The 16,942-nt window shown below is 38.5% G+C and overlaps 1 protein-coding gene across 1 annotated transcript in view; it reads right to left on the bottom strand.

Moving 5' to 3' along the window:
• Window positions 1–1,115: 1,115 nt before the first annotated feature.
• The window catches only part of fer1l4 (fer-1 like family member 4), a 29,693-nt gene continuing 13,866 nt past the window's right edge, over window positions 1,116–16,942 (bottom strand). The window contains exons 21-49 of the mRNA XM_072381578.1: window positions 16,765–16,897; window positions 16,566–16,666; window positions 16,388–16,475; window positions 16,183–16,299; window positions 15,935–16,087; window positions 14,258–14,453; window positions 14,007–14,131; window positions 13,593–13,727; window positions 12,995–13,168; window positions 11,253–11,363; window positions 10,991–11,152; window positions 10,669–10,843; window positions 9,797–9,909; window positions 9,543–9,659; window positions 8,962–9,001; window positions 8,335–8,435; window positions 7,202–7,336; window positions 6,994–7,113; window positions 6,246–6,373; window positions 5,995–6,165; window positions 4,988–5,142; window positions 4,516–4,697; window positions 4,344–4,429; window positions 4,162–4,260; window positions 3,914–4,031; window positions 3,509–3,632; window positions 2,611–2,909; window positions 2,341–2,441; window positions 1,116–1,681 (exon numbers count right to left, since the gene is read on the bottom strand). Coding sequence (XP_072237679.1) covers window positions 1,501–1,681; window positions 2,341–2,441; window positions 2,611–2,909; window positions 3,509–3,632; window positions 3,914–4,031; window positions 4,162–4,260; window positions 4,344–4,429; window positions 4,516–4,697; window positions 4,988–5,142; window positions 5,995–6,165; window positions 6,246–6,373; window positions 6,994–7,113; window positions 7,202–7,336; window positions 8,335–8,435; window positions 8,962–9,001; window positions 9,543–9,659; window positions 9,797–9,909; window positions 10,669–10,843; window positions 10,991–11,152; window positions 11,253–11,363; window positions 12,995–13,168; window positions 13,593–13,727; window positions 14,007–14,131; window positions 14,258–14,453; window positions 15,935–16,087; window positions 16,183–16,299; window positions 16,388–16,475; window positions 16,566–16,666; window positions 16,765–16,897 — 3,940 coding nt within the window. The 3' untranslated portion in view covers window positions 1,116–1,500. The remainder of the gene's footprint in view (window positions 1,682–2,340; window positions 2,442–2,610; window positions 2,910–3,508; window positions 3,633–3,913; window positions 4,032–4,161; window positions 4,261–4,343; window positions 4,430–4,515; window positions 4,698–4,987; window positions 5,143–5,994; window positions 6,166–6,245; window positions 6,374–6,993; window positions 7,114–7,201; window positions 7,337–8,334; window positions 8,436–8,961; window positions 9,002–9,542; window positions 9,660–9,796; window positions 9,910–10,668; window positions 10,844–10,990; window positions 11,153–11,252; window positions 11,364–12,994; window positions 13,169–13,592; window positions 13,728–14,006; window positions 14,132–14,257; window positions 14,454–15,934; window positions 16,088–16,182; window positions 16,300–16,387; window positions 16,476–16,565; window positions 16,667–16,764; window positions 16,898–16,942) is intronic.

The following is a 16,942-nucleotide window of genomic DNA, read 5'->3' as shown; positions in this document are numbered from 1 at the left end:
ATGATTTATTGCTGTTTTAGATGTTTTAATCAAATATGTATATATATATTAAAAAAAGAAAAGCATGGAACATAAATAACTTTTACTATTTTTAACGTTTGTGATTATTGAGTATTTTACATCTTTAAATACCTCTAAATAAATAAGTCAGTGTATTCTTAGGCATATTTCATTATTCATTACTTTATGTTGAATTTGAAAAACTTCCTGGTACTGACATATCAATATCTATTTTCTCACTCATGAAAATCAGCTAACATTATATAGGATTGTTTTAAAACTAGTACAAATATGAATTGGTCAAGTCTGAGTCAGAGTCAGAGCATTGAATTAAAATATGTATCTAAAAACATTTAAAAGACTCTTATAACAAACCAACTTTAGGTCTATTACAGTGCATAATTAGGTTTAACTTATTAAGTTTAGGAACAGTTATGATTTATCTCATAAGGTTTATGCTGTGAGTTTTAGAGTTAAACAGTAAGATTATATATTATTAAGATCTGTCATATAAGTGAGCACCAGTAATTTCCTCTGGTGACAGATTCATTTAATACATGAATACATCCCTGATTGTCCTCCCCTGTGTTGAAATCAGGGAGGATGCTGGGTAATGTAGTGCAGTCAGGACAATGATGACATCATCACTTTTGCAGATATAGTTCTGTAAAAATCAAGTTGAGCTGTAGGGGAGAGTGAGGTAAGATGAGCCAAAGTTCAGGATGTTTACTGATCAGAATTAATCTGTGAAAAAGGGGTCTACAAATATGGGCATCTAAAAAAAAGTTTTCACTTGGCTGAAGTTGCTAAATTTCAGGGTAAATTGATCCAAATGTGTGGGTAAACTGATAGATTAGATAGATATATAGATAGATTAGATAGATAGATTAGATAGATAGATAGATAGATAGATAGATAGATAGATAGATAGATAGATAGATAGATAGATAGATAGATAGATAGATAGATAGATAGATAGATAGATAGATAGATAGATAGATAGATAGATAGATAGATCATCTCTTTGAAAAAGTAATCTAAATACCAGTTTTTATGTATAGCGTATATCTATTTTCATAAAGTTAACAATGTAAAAAACTATAATAATAGCTAATATTTAGCAAGGTTATTAGTGTGGTTTTATACACTGACAAATTACCATCATGCAACATTGATATATTTTTCAACCAGGATAAACTGACATTGATGTGACAGCTATTACCTCTGATATGTTTGGCCCTTTGATGAGGTTTTAAAGAAAATTAGGGTTTATCATTCCTTCTGTGTGCTTCTTGTTTTTACAGTGAGGCAGAAATGATTGATGTTTCCAAAATGAATGATTACAAGACAATGAAAGTGCATAGGTACCAAGATACAGGGGGTAGGTCAACATACTCACTGGCTCATCTAACCCACTCTCTCTTATATGACAAGGGACCAGTAAACCTGAGACAGTCGGGGACATTCAGAATGACACAAAAAAGATCCCAGCTGGTTTCTTCATCCATTAACAATGATGCTGCTGATTTGCTCTGGCAGTGTGTAGACGATGAGAACGAGGAAGAGCGTGAGGATGGCGAGGATGACCAGAGCAATGATATACTTCTTGTATTTCCTCCAGATAAGGAAGATGAAGGTCTTCAGTGGATTGACGAACCAGCTGAAGCTGGTGGTGGGACGACTGGAGAGAAAACAGGAGACAGTTTGCATTTGTTTACACCTCTAGAAATTAATTGAAAACAGCAAGCTTCGCAGCAAAATCAATTAATTCCAGTCAAGAAACTGTCATTCATTGTGTAGTTTATTATGTGTCTGCTGGGGCAAACAAATCTACCTTAAGTTGAGCTCAGCTTAACATGTGACATTTGACGCTGCTAACTAATGAAAAATCTAATTCAAAAGAAAGGATTTTCAAATTAACTGAGAGCTTTGAGATCTCAAAAAGAAAGTAATTTATATACAATATACCACATATAAAAGAGAAAGTTCACAGACAGCTATGAGTCAGTAGACCAGCATTAAAATATTTTTAGACCTAAATTAACCACTGACAAAGTAACAGATATGCTAAAGAATGACAGAAGCCCTGTAGAGGTTTTGCCATTTTCCCACTTTGTGGTGTGACTGGCATCTGCAATGCATTTGATGGTGTCATGGATCTTCTAGTATTGCCTGGTTAGTAAGTCGGGTAAGATTTCTAGACCCTGACTGCTGCTATTTATGTCATTACCGGACAGGCAGCTTACACCGTTATCATTAATTTAACTAATTAACTCATTTCAATTTACATTTAAGGCAGTTGAAACAGTGTGAGTACATTTGTGCATATGTGTGTGTTACTTTGGTTTGTCCAGAGGCTCCGGCTCTTTGCGTCCCCGCCCTACAGGGTTGGCCTCCGCCTGTTCCAAAGTCACCAGCTGAAGCTCCGCCTCCACCTTCCCCTTCACAAAAACATTTTCAATTGTCACACCTTTTCATACTTAACTATCTCTATTTGTGTTGCATTCTTTCACCACTTCTACTTAGCCTTTTGTTTTTAATCACTCTTAAGCTACTTTCAGCTACTCTTAAGCTACAGATACAGAGTTACTGAGTTTTGTTTTTTTTTACCATTAACAGGAAAGTGTTTCCCAGGCTGTCAGTGTACTGGATGTCCTCCTGTCTCAATTGGCTTCGCTTGTCCTTGCTCTTCTTTTTCTTGCCCTTCTTCTTGGCCTCCTCTTTCTCTTTCTCCTCCTTCTCAAAGTCTTCTGCCGTCTTCAAGCGGATCAGCGGCCACCAGCCCTTCATTTTCTTGGCCCGAAAGATGGATAACCGTGGGCTGGCCCGATCTTTCGCCATCCCAATCGTACACTTAGTGGCAGACTTTGCTGGTCGCACCATGTCACTGAGGCGTAACTCTATGGAGCCTAAGAAGAGGGAGGCAAAAGAAAGATGAAGATGAAGAAGATTTTAGTGTAAATTTTGGTGTAGTGGAAAGTTTTTATTAGTGTACAAATGTTGAATTAAAAAGCTCAGAGCTTTGAAATGTGCAATTTCAACAGTCAGTTTAATTAAACAAACAACTTTTACAGGAGTCCATAAACACGTTTTCAGCTGTGGAAGGAGTTAAGTTTATAAAAGTTGTTAAGTGGAAAACCGATTGATTGAAAATGGACGGTAATGTACTGCCTTATAAGCTAAATACTCAAATATTTTTACATCATCCAAAATACAAACCTGAAAGAGTCAATAAGTAATTATTCCAGCAGTTTGTTTTCCTTTTGGCACGTTTCCCACATATTAGTAAAAACATGCTTCATTCTAAAATAGTTACTTTTATTGATAGTTAGGATCACCGAAAGTTTGTTAACACAGCAAAGTGATCAGAATGAATCAGTCAAAGAAAACTGTGTGTGTTTGATTAGAGAGCAGGTGAGGAAACATTGAGGCCTCGTAATGAAACATGCATGTCTCATTTACAGTATGTGCAGTACAGTCAAGTCTGTGTGTGCTGCGTGTGTCTCACCCAGAAAGTCGTTGGCGGCGATGCGGTCGTAGTCCCAGACCTGGAGCGTCAGAGCAGCCGGCTGACGAAACTCCGACTCCTCCAGAGAGAAGATGGACTCCTTCTTTTTAAACACAACCTCTTTCTGCAAGAAGAGAAGAGATTTATTATTTGGACATCGTCATTATATATACTATCAGATATTCATGTGTGCTGTTCTAGAGGTCATCGGTAATCAACTTATTGACTCATTTTGGGATAATACAATAGACAATTGTTATCTTTCAGCTTTTTTGAGATAAAAATGTAATTGCTCGATAAGAAAGAATTCAAATAGGACAATAATGATAGCCGTAGTAGCATTAACGCAAATGTGAGTAGAACTGTGGACCTCAGAAAGTCCAGGCACCAGCACAATGTGTGTACCTCAGTAGGAAGGTAGTCAAAGCGGAAAACAAATCTCCAATTGAAGTTTCCTTCTCCAGTTAGAGAGCTGAAGTGGACATCAGTCTCCTGTTTGTCTCCATCCAGTCCTTTTATCCAGCTGCACAGAGAATACAACAGAAAACTGAGCCTTCACAGCTGGGACTCTAATTATTGACCAAACTTAGCTGGGCTGAGTCTGTTCCAGGCTTACAAACAAAACAAAAAAGGTCAGTGTGTGTAAATCTAACCCTTTAACATAGATGTCAGAGGAGGGGTCGCCAGTGAAGGGATTGACATCATCCAGAAACACATCGTCAGTGTTCCAGATGATCACACGGAGCTCGTACCTGTCACAATAAAAGCAACAATGAAAGTGAAGTGTTTTTAAATTTCCTTTCGTCATTATGTACTCCACTGTGTGTTGACATACTGTTCAGGTAGGCGGGGCTTTATGTCAACAGGGGGTGGGGCTGGAATATCAGTGGGAAACATGTCCACCCACATATGAATGTCGCCCTGCAATAAGCACAAACACACAATGCAGATGACGTTTAGCTTAACCAGTAGCAGCTTGTTGTCCTTAATGTTTGTATTTTGGTTACCTGCGGAAGTCCAGGATTGTTCTGGTTCAACAGAGACCGAATCTCCACGTGCTCTGGCACCAGATGAAGAGCTCCAGGGAGGAACTCGCTCATCTCCCTCCAGCGCTGCAGCACACTCAGCGCTGCATGCTCCTCCATCTCTTCCTCCTCCTGTGGAGTCCGCTGATTCTTCTTCAGCAGACCTGAAGAGAACAAATACACTTCTTTTGTAGCTGCTAGTGTTGTTACTGCACTCAGTTTTGATAAAGACGATAGAGTTAACAGTTGTGGCAGTATGAGAGGAAACTTCTACACAATACTAGCTGTAGTACATGATACTGCTTTTAGATATCCACAAATAGGCGATTATGGACCGTTCACTTCCACCTTGTTCATTATCTATATCAGAGTGCTTTAGGAATTACACTCCCTTACTGCATCTGATTACAACTCCCTCTACCTTCATTTTTATGTGCTTTTTTATCTGTCCTACCTTCAGGTACTGCATCTGGTGGTATTTTGAAGATCTTGTTGAGTACTTTGACTTCAGATGCTCTGTACTCTGGAGATGGGATGCCATTTTTCCTGCAGAGTTCAGCCAAGATCGTTGACGGCTTCTTTGCGTCACGCCACTGATTGTAACCATCACTTCAAAAAGAGGCAGGAAAACAAAAAATGTTATGGAACAAAATGTGGTAGATTTGATATTTATATTTCATAGCACCGACACTAATATTTTCCAGTGAGGCATTAAGTGTAAAATCTCTAACTAACACATTGTTATAAATGTTCTAATGTGTCAGAAATGTACTGCAATCATTATGGTTATTACATTATATGTTTGGTACTTTCTTGTTTTAATGTGTCATGGCTTTAGCATATACATGTATTTTTGCCACTGACTCGTCTCACTTATGGCTTCAGTTTGTCATAACTCTCTAACTAACATGATTCAGAGGTAGTTCTAATGTGTCAAAGATTTGGTAGCATGACATAGTTTATAACAAGTCATAACACTGGCTAACACTAACTAGTTACTCTATGTTATAGTACTGGTTCTAGTACAATGTTGTAATTCTTAAATTTACATTATAAGTTCTGATGGGTTACAGAGTTTGTACTGAAATTTCATAATTCTATTATTACTTGTAGTTTTAGTACAAATATCATATTACTGAGATACCTGTAGTACTAATATGTACTAATATGAATGAGTCAGAGTGAAATGAAAATAAATTTACCAAATAAATTATTCTTTATCTATTCCAAAGGGAAATTATATCGTTATAGTTTTTTTTTTCCCAGCAACAACCATTATAGGCTGTCATTATGTATGATTATTGCTGACTTCCGCTAGTTTGGCTTAAATGTGTCCTTGAGATAGTTGTAGATCTGGTACGTACATGTATTTTTACATGTAGTTTTTCTTAGTTCTAACATGTTAAAATATTGATTGTAAAGAATCGTAGTCCTGAGACTACTGTAAGTGGAGATACTAACATGTCATAGTAGCGAGCCAAGCCACAGGAGGCCCGGTGGCGGCTGTAGAACCGGTTCTCTAAGTCAACACGAGTCTCACCGATGACATCATCAGAGCCCACAAGATCGTGGTCCATGACCATGACGACCAACTCTGTCTCCAGCGGGAAAGACACTGTGAGCTCAAACACCCTGAAAGGCAGAGTGATACAGTCAGACAGGCAGAGGGAGACAGAGTCGGCTGGACTGACTGTAGACAGATTAATACTGACTCTCCAAATACTGGATTTAGCTGTTTGGGGATGTATCGATCTTTGGAGTCCAGACTTTGTTCTCCCACCTTCACCACAAGATATGGGTCAGCCTTACCATTTGGGTCTGTTGGAGCCAGGCATGTGGCCTACAGAATACATACAGACAAGCACTTATATACTTATACTGCAGCGCTCATACAAGGGCAACCTGGTTTTCCAATGGCATCTGGTCATTTACAAAGCCAAAATTACCAAAAAAGGTTATTTGTAAAATAGAATGATTAGAATATTAAATGCAAGAAATTAAGAAACCCCAAATTCCATAAACAACTGCATTTTTAACAAGTGAGAAAATAGATATTAATAGGTAAAATATGTAAGAAAATACAGCTGCATAGGGTTGGATTCTTAGGTTTAAGTGGAGTGATTTCGTAACAGGATTGAGGTGCAGTGTTTATATATTCAGATCTAATTCATAGAACATCATGTAAAAACTGGCTAGTCTGGTAAAATCCAGCTACATATAAAAGCAACTAGATAAAGGGGTATCAGTGGGTATCTCACCTCTCCTGGAGAGAGGGCCATCTCGCCCTCCTGTATATAATGTAATAATCATCTCCAGTTATAAACCTCACTGCACTAACTGTGAAATACAAGCACTTTACCAGATGATAAAAACATATTCAAATCCTCTATAAAACAGCTGGAGTCAAGAATACGAGTTTGTTTAAATCACCAAATCAAAGTCTACATCATCGACAGGCACCTTTACGATGTAGACTCGGACTAAAACTTTGACAGGTGAGTTTTTGGGGATTCCATTGGTGATCTGACACGTGGTATCTTCTTGTTCCTCTGGGTCAATCTGATACACCAAGAAGGAGCCCTGAGGTGAAATAGTAGGACATAATGAACACTTCCCAGCAGAAACACCGACAGACAAACCAACACACACAGAGCTCCATCAGCAGTACCTTGTATTTTCCCATCTGCCTCTCCTCGTCATCCTCCTCATCTTCTTCAATGCTTGCTCTGCCTTTATACAGAGGAAATATCTTCAGCCAGTCCTGAAACTGACTAAACTCTGACTCCAGATCACCATCATACAGCTGAACACAAACACACAGGGTAATGCAACTTTTTTTTAATGGAATCATGTATACATGTGTGGGACCAAGCTAGTTTAACAGTCTATTTAGGGAAACAGCACACAGATGGACCATCTCAGTACAATTTTTTTTTTTAAATTTTAACAAAATTGATACATTTCTAAAAACGTCCTTGCACTTTGTCAGAATGATTTATTGAGTGTTGATTAAACAGAAAAGTGTTAATAAAATCCAATTATAAATAAATCTAGAAGATAGTCAGATCAGCAAAACGTGAATGGCATCTTTATACTTTATGTATCTGCTGTATGTAATTGTATCAAATTTGAAATTGAAGGTCTTTATGAGAGCTTGTTTCAACTTTAACTGGGTTTATGTTTATGCATTTGGCAGATGCTTTTATCCAAAGCAACTTACAAATGAGGATATAACAATGCAGCTAGCATCAAAGCTAACAGTAAGCTACATAGAAGGAAAACCACTAGTCAGACTCTGTCAGAGGTGACATGGGTGACAGTGTAGAAATAGGGTGCAGGCATAGAGGGAAGTACAGAAACTGAGTCTTGTAAGATCATATCATGTTAGTAACATTCATTTATTTACATGGAGACTATTCACAACAGAAGTCCTCTCAAGGAACCATACAGAGAACATTAACGAGTTCAAAACAAATCCAATTAAATACAATCAAATTATATCCAATTCACTAAGATCTAATTCATATAGCTATGGATAAAGCTGCAACCACACCTTTATCTCTTTAAAAACCTACTTATTCTTATAAGAATTAAGCTGTACATGTTGAGTTTGGATTAATGAAAGATTCCTTGAGAGCATTGGCATGTTCCTGATCCGTAAATGAGAAAATATAATTTTTTATCTTTTTTTTTTACAGAATCACAGCTATAGGCAACTATAATGAGTTTCCCTTTGAGTAAAAAGGGAGGAAAATGGACTGCCTACTGTATGTCAGGAATAGAGTTGCTGTGACCTTCTACCTTTATTGTGGTAATCTGCTGGCGTTTGGGAGGCTCGATTTCAACCACCACGGCTTCCTCCTCCTCTTCTTCGATGTTTGCCATAGACAAATTTGCTCCATCTGCACAAAGCAGTCAACAACAACAACAAACACAGCTTTTTAAATATCTTCTAGTTTGTTGTGACATCTTCCACCCTTTGTGGATAGCCAAATCCTAACTAACTCCACAGCAATTACAATTAGGGCTGGTCTTTAGTCTCCATGTGGACCACTGGTCCTGTCAAAGTTTGCGTTTATGCCGGAAAAAGTCTCTGTGAAGTCACAAAAACTAGCATACATACAAATTGTGCACACACCATGATGTGTTTTATCATTCTATCTTCTACCCTCACTTTCATACACCATTTTTGTGTGTTTTTTCTGATTTGAGCCCCAGTGTAAACATCTTGTCTTGTCATTATTCACATACTTATGGATAGTTGGTGCATTTCTTTAGAGTAAAAAATAAATGTTTTCATTTCCTTTAAACCATTAAGAAAAGCTGCCCTGTATTGTGATGCACAGTATGGTGCCTTACGGCGCAGTACCAGTGGTTACGACTGCAATGAGAGCATTTTATTTCAATCACACAGGAACTACGCATTACCCGTCTCTGCTTGTTCTTCCATCTCATCCTTCTCAACAGCCTGCAGACACAGACACATCAAACAAACTGAGTGGCAAATTAGATCATTACTTAGCTATTATCCTCCTTAAGAAAGAAAAAAGTACAGTTTCAGTGACATGTTCATGACAAATTTTAGCATCCAATCTATTAAAGAATTTTGAAGCTTCAATGTTAGTGTAACATGTTTCTTCCTAATTGTGATTCACTTATTTGCTGGAATATTCTCGTCTAAAATCTAAGTGAAAATGCTTTATTTTGTGATCATGCTGCACTGCAGAAAACTGTCTCATTCTTTCCCAAACAAAATTACATAATAAATTATAGAATTGATAAATAAAATATTAATGTAATCTTTCTTTTAAGCAACTTATACATTTGTTTTATGTTTGTTTGTTTTTTAAATGTCCAAATTCCACAAAATGGTCCTTTACTCAATATTCTCATTTATCTTTGACAGGGATCCATGCAATCATTCATAATTTATCATATGTCTGTTTAACGTTCCTCATATTTATTAAGACAGGCATATTGAAAGTCAGACAGGTACACGTGAGTCTCACCTCCTTCTCCAGCTCCTCCAGTGAAGCGTAGTACTTGGACCACCAGTCCAACTCCTCAATCTCAGGTGCCTCCTCCTCCAGCTCTTCCCCCTTCTTTGTCAGCTTCTTCAGGGGCGCCTAAATATGTTTGTTTATATCAGTCAGCATCAACTCATGATTTAACTGTATGTTGATTAAATCTAATGGAACTTTTCTTGAGCAGCTTCGTGGTTGTGTTGCTGTCACACACAGCAGAGTGTAATAATCATGCTCACTTTGACCAGCTTGATGGGGTTGATGGGAATCTTTGACTGTGAGACTGTCAGACCGCTGAGTCCGATATTCTTCACTGACGTCAGAGGGTTAATCGTCACCGATTTCTGTCTCACTGAAGAGTTCACATACAAACCGTGTTTGTACAAAGCTTTATGAGAGGAAACAAGTGCAATTTCCAGAAAACGGTGCAGTGAAAAACAATACGTCAAATTCCGGCTGACAGCGATGTGCTGTCGGGTCGGAATTCAGAAAAGTAAATAAACTCATATTTGAATTTTGATCAATCATACTTTTTGGAAGATAAAACATATTGTGCTGTTGTCCCTGTTTAAAGATGTATTTTGCTATTAATCACAGGAACAAAACTGGCAATTACCTTTTACTGTTGCCCCCCCAAAAATCCCAGCTTAGCCATCACAACCAGGTGCAGCAGGTCTGCTGAGCCTTCAATTCTCTGCTTTTCAACATCAAGAGTTGTATTTGTCAACATGTCCAACATATATTGACATAAGGTCAATATCATCATGTCATCATGTTGACTCACCCATTGCTCCTTGTCCCAAAAATTGAAATATAATGTTTAAAACATAATAACTTGTTTTAAAATGTTGCTGAAGAAGCTACTCTTCATTACACAACTGATGCCACCTGTTAGCAAGTATTTTTCTAATCATTAGACCAAACTGCTGGAATTAGATGAGGTCATGTATGCAGTGATCTGGAACACGGTTTTTCTAAATTATATTTAAATAAATCTTAATAAATTGTCAGTTAAGTATTTCTGGTAAAATTTTCCCAGAGACACTTGTATTTATAGCTTTCTAGTGGACACAAACCGTGAACACTGCCTCCCTCACTGAAAGGTTCTTACCCTTTGGTTTTGGCACCTCCTCCTCCTCCTCTGTTTCCCCGTCAAGGTCACGTAGGGCATAATCCATGAGGTTCTGGACCACATGGGATCCAACCAGAGCAAGGTGTCCAAATGCCCGATGCTCCACCACGAACACTGTCAGAGGAGGGTGGAGGTAGGACTGCTCCGGCAGCTCCTGATTGGACAAATGAAGAAAGATGAAAAAGTTGGGACAAACAGCTGGAAGAGTGTTAGTTTTGTCCCTGATCGTTGTGCATGCAGTGGAGCTGTGTATTCCAAATTAATTTGTTTCAGACTTCAGTAACCCATGACAGAAACTGACCACGTCAATGTAACGGACCACCTCTTTGAAGTTTGGGTTGGTCTTATAGCTCTGGATTTCCTCTGACTCCAGCTGTCGTCCTGCACACTCCACCTTCACCAGGGGGCGCTCCACCTCAAACAGCTGCACCCGCTTGAGCTCCCGCAGGCCCCAGAACAGCACCTGAAAACATAAACCAGACATGGCAGGTGTGTCATGAGCTAGAAGTCTCTGAAACACATCTGCAACATGCCAACAGCCTGTTTGTTGGTGTGAGTCTTACCTCAATCCTGAAGGTTTTCAGAACAGGTTGAACTCCCTCTGGGATGTTGTAAAATCTCTGCTCGTCCACATAGGCCAGCTCCTGAGGGTCCACACTGATGGGGAGACACGGCTGCAGAGGGGAGATGATTCTCTGATTAATTTCATAATATTAATTCATGCATGCTGTTTTTTTGTGTTTTTTTAGATTTGCCATTTATTGTAGCTCTGATCTGATTTTGTAGTTCCATTGTTTGTTTGTTTTTCAAACCACTTCAGTTAGAGGTTTATAATTATAATTCAATATTATGTTTGATTAAACATTTAATTCACAATAGAATATAGAAAACATATCAAATGTTAAAGTTGAGACATTTTAACATGATATGATATGATAAATATTAGCTCATCTTAAATTTAAGCAACATATCTTAAATAAGTGTTTATATTTATCTCTGTAGAGCATCCCCTCTCCTTTTAAAAGCAGTCTGTAAACATCTAGGAACTGATGAGACCAGTTGTTACACCTTTGGGAGAAGAATGTTGTCCCATTCTTGCCTGATATAGGAGTCTAGCTGTTCAACAGTCCTGGATCTTCTTTGTCAAATTTAGCATTTCACAACATGGCAGCTGTTTTCAGTTGATGAAAGGTCTGGACTGCAGACAGACCGGCCCAGCACCCGGACTCTTCTATGAACCATGCTGTTGCAATAGATGCAGTATGTGGTTTAACATTGTCTTGCGGAAATACGCAAGACCTTCCCTGAAAAAGACGTCATCTGTAACGAAGCGTCTATAATGTTGCTCTCTAAAGCGGTGTCGATGATTTCCATAAAGAATTTCAGATTGTGATTCAATCCAGATTCTCCAAATCCTTTGATGATGTTATGCACTGTAGATGATGCAATATTCAACGTCTTCCAAATTTTATGTTGAATACCATTATTCTGAAATTACTCCACAATTTGAAGACACAGCTTTTTTCATATTGCTAAATATTCGACCATCTTAACTTCTGAGAGACTCTGCCTCTCTAAGGTGCTCATTTTATTCCCAATCATGTTACTGACCTGTCGCCAATAAATCTAATTAGTTGCAACATGTTCCTCCAGCTTTTTTAGAATGACTTAATTTTCTAGCCTTTTGTTGCCTCCATCCCAAATTGTTTTTAGACATGTTACTACCAAAAAATTCAAGATAAGCCAATATTTGAAATAGTAAATCCTCTAACTTTCCAGATTTGATAAGTTTTTCTAAACCAAAACCAGTAAATTAAGTAATGTTTTCTTCTATCTTCTTTTGTCTCTTCTTGGGGTTCTTTCTAGCACCACATCTCATGTTCTTTGTATAACATTACATTCACTGGGCAGTTACCTTTGAACAAATGAATGTAAACACAATATTTTCAACTGCTAAACATCTGCTTAACTTAAAAAAAACAACTACTTGCTTAAAAAATTAAATTTTTTGTACCTGAATTAATTGATTACCGTGCAATTGCTATGTAGATATAATGATGATGATAATAATCTGTTTGTGTTGTGTCCCAATTCAGTTTTATTTAACGTCCAGTCAAACTGCAAATAGTGCACTCCAGCAGCAAGATCACTAGCTGACTGACAACTAAAATGACTTTTAGTGTTTAAAAAAACACTAAAAGTCGCATAAAACCCAACTCATTTGCCACATCCTTGTTTTGAAGCACAGAGAGAGACACTGTTGTACAGCCATTGACTGATTGAATGATTGATAAACAGATGTCACCTCTCCAAGCCCAGAGTAGTCGAGCTCAATGAGTTCAAAGGCAGCCAACAGCTCTCCAGCCGGAACTCTTCCCCTGCTGATGTCATAGAAACGGAGATGCGGTTTTTCATAGAATTGCTCCACAGTTTTGAACTCTGGCTCCGCGAAAGCTCGACCAAGAGGCTTCGGACTACCCTGAGAGCGCACACACACACAGGAGGACAATAAGGGAGGATGTCACAGGGTTTGCAACAGCTTTTCATCTTCTTTTTTACCCATTTCTTATAATGATACCTTCACTGACCCAGAGTTTAAAAGAAAACTAATTAAACCTACAGATTATTTTTTTACTATTTTAATTTTTAGTTCCCAACCACCATAATCATCACACTTGACTGATTTTTAAGATCTTTAATAGGATGTTTCTTCCCAAAATGCAGTTAGAGAGTTAGAACGTCTTTCTTCTTTTATCAAATTGCAACTTTTTGTCAATAACTAAACCAGATTGTACATTGTGCAGAGTAACTGAAAATTTTCTATGGGAAAAATAAAACAAATTGCCAAGAAAATATGTAGAATAAAGCAGTAGAAGTGAGTAGAAAAAGCCCCACAGGGTTACCATGGTGTCATGGTCAAAGATGTTGATGATAATGAGGGGCGGGTCTTGTTGGAGCTGCTCTTTTGTTCCTTCCAGAAGAACTCTGTCAAACAGCAAACACTCACACCAGGAGGGGGAGAGGGTGTCCGACAACACCTGAACACAGAGAAACAAACACAGGTCACTTTACTGATCCTGCTTCTTTGTATTTAGTAGATAATAACAATTGTATCATCCCCTCTATAGGCTGAAAGTGAAAATACAATAAAAACTCAAGCATTACAAGCCGGTGAAGAAAATATAAATATCATTTTTCTAAGCGTCTGTTTCCTGAAAAACAACATAAATATAGACAAATTTCAGTTTGTAAATCAAAGTCAATTTACCGATAAGAACAAAATACAACTTTTAAAGGAGTTGTTTGGTTGTACCTACCCTGGTAACATGGCACTGTGTAGAGAAGACCACCTTTGCAAAAGGATCCGATAGGCCGTCGTCATCTGCAGCCATTAGGCCCCGCCCCTGGTACAGGTGGCATCTCAGCTGGAAGTATCTGCTGTCTACAAAAACAAAAAGACAGAGAGCTTTGCCTTCACCAGATCAGGGCATCCAAAGACTTATGATTGATGTATTCTATAAATAGACTTGGAAGTTGTCCCGATAATTGGGGAGGTTAGTTGCTCTACCTTGGCAGGATAGACTGATGGGAAGCTTCATCCTCCCATCCACAGGGACCAGCCTCTGCACTTCCTCCTCCTCCTCATATATGGGCATAAACTCTTCTGGCAGGCTGTTGATGGCCTCTTTACAGTACTTGACAGGACCAAGCCAAAGGTAAACCTCCAACTTAGCAAAGACTTCATTTGCCGAACATCCAGGAGACTAAACAGACAAGAAAGACACATGGTTTGGACTTCAGAGCATTAAGCACAGAATAAACAGTGAGAAATCAGTTTCAGTGATGATTAAGGAGTCAGAATGCAAGTATGGCTAAGGATTTCATTGATGAAACTGGTTGATCAAGGAAAGAGCTTAAGATATGATTTTAGATACCAAAGAATTAAAGGTATGCTTCATAAATTATTCTGGAGTCAGTCTTAACAGGAGGAATTTTGTTTGATGTCAGGGAGAGACACAGGATGATAAAGGTTGAGGATCATTGATCATTACAGGCAGCATCTGTCACGAGCTGAGTATCCATCCAGATCAAAGTAGAATTTAAAATAAACCTTTGAAATGTTGTCACAGAAAGAAAATCACATCCAGTTATATTTTGATTACCTGGTTTAAGGCAAATAAACTGTTGTGCACAGTAGTGTCACCAGCAAGTAAAAAACCTAAGCATTGCACTACTAAACAGTAATGTGATTGTAAAGTGATTGCTAATCTCAATCAAAACTAGATGTCATGAATTTGTTTCAATTGGGTTCATTGTGATTATCATTTAATTTCAGGTATATTTGGCCAAGTCTATTCTACTGAAGCTGAAATAGCTTTTGTTCATATGAGCAGTCATGTAAGCAAAACCAAAGATCCTCTAAACTAACAGTGAAACTAATTTAAAGCTCATTTAATGGTACAAAACAGTATTGGTTTCCAGTCTCTTCAGAGTCTGTGGTTTAAGTTTAGTCAACGCTGTTTATTTGGAAGAATATTACGTTTGGATGTGTGTTGTATGGTTTTATCAGTAGAGCTGAATGGGTTAATGAATGAATATCACATCTCACCTGTGTCTAGGTTCAGTTAGCATTTTCTATTTATATCATCTGAGTTGTCAAAACAAGTGTGAGCCACTGAGACGCAGCCCTTTTCTTAAGGCAAAAATCCTCAAGAAAACTTTTGATATTTTGATAAATCTTGATATTTCAGCCAAACTTTTCAGATGAGGAACTTCAAAATCTTCATTAATATTGTGTTAAAATGAAAACTAATGCAGCACATCTGACATTTTCTCCGTCTGCCCTAATTTGTGTCCACTGTTCAATTCCTTCACCATATCATACTGACAACTTTTCCTCTGATTTTTATTCTGTTCCCAGGTCAGTCAGCTACCACAACCACCTCAGTTCTCACTTTCCAATCAGCCTGAGCGTCTTTGTTTGATCTCAACCAGGTTTTGTTCACAATCATGTTATCTTGGTACCTGATGGATTCTCAGATTGTTCTTCCTGTCTTTCGTTACCTGAGTTAAATTGTCTTTTGATCTACAATAAATCATCTTATATCTCTTGCCTACCTGGTTTAGTTTGCATTTGAATCCTCCCTCCTGCTCTCATGTGACACAAAGCACCAAGACAACTCAAAGCATTATTCATGATTATAGTCAAATGTGTCAGAGATGATTACAGATATAGAAGCGTAACCTTCATGTAGAGAGTGGTGATGCGGCCACAGTCCCGCCCCTTCTGGTCCTCCACCAATGAGAACAGGATGGAGTGGGCAGGGATCCTGACGTACGCCAGTCGCTTGTTTCCACTAAGCACCCAGAGAAAAGCATCTGGAATGGTACTCTGGGGCTGGAGACAGTATGACATGGGAGAAAACAGGTCATACCCCAGTCAAACTGTACATGTAGTCTTTGTGGTAACAGACAATGAGAGAGATGTCGGACCTCTGCAGCCAGCAGGTGGAGCTTCTTTAGCAGTTTCCTGCTATCCATTAACCGCTGTTTGGCAGACTTTCTGGTAATCTTCCGCCTGGCCCTGACTGCCTGTCTGGCAAGCAGGACCTGGAGACAGTCAGATGCTCAGTCAGACAGAGAGAGGCAGGCAGCAAACAGGTAGAAAGAAACACATCAAATTACACAACAAACTCACCAAATTTTTCTTGATAAACTCCTTCCTGCATTTGTCCAGACTGTTGGGGCGAAACTGAGATCTCCTCTCTGAGAAAGCACTGAACTGTCTGCAGAGAAAGATAGGGGGACGACATGAAGATGCAATGAGGGACAGTAAGGATGAAAAAGCAAATCAAGAAAAGGAGGAGGACACTGACTTGCAGGAGGCCACTAGCTCCAGCAGAACCTCAACCAAACGCTCCTTTGCTTTACTCCTTGGCCTCCTCAAGAGAATTTCCACCTGGTCAAGACCATTCTCCTGAAAGATCAGGCAGGAAAGGATGCAAATAGTGTTGTAGGCACTGTCTGATTCACTTTATGTCACTTCTGAGAACAAAAAAATCTCTTGACTCTCACCAGCCTGTCAGCCATCTTGCTGAGCCAGTTTGCCTGATAGAGACGAAAACTGTGATCTTCAAACTGACTCCAGATAAACAGACAAGGCTTTGGTTTTACTGAGGGGGGCTGGAGTTGAAGACACTGGAATGACCTGACATTTAAAAAAAGATAAAGAGAGACTTGGAAAGAGCATCAA

The sequence above is a fragment of the Leuresthes tenuis genome, unplaced genomic scaffold, assembly GCF_036924035.1.
Source record: "Leuresthes tenuis unplaced genomic scaffold, fLeuTen1.0.hap1 SCAF_3, whole genome shotgun sequence".
NCBI classification, from domain to species: Eukaryota; Metazoa; Chordata; class Actinopteri; order Atheriniformes; family Atherinopsidae; genus Leuresthes; species Leuresthes tenuis.
The sequence above is the reverse complement of the archived record's forward strand: the minus strand, read 5'-3'. Positions and strand labels throughout refer to the sequence as shown.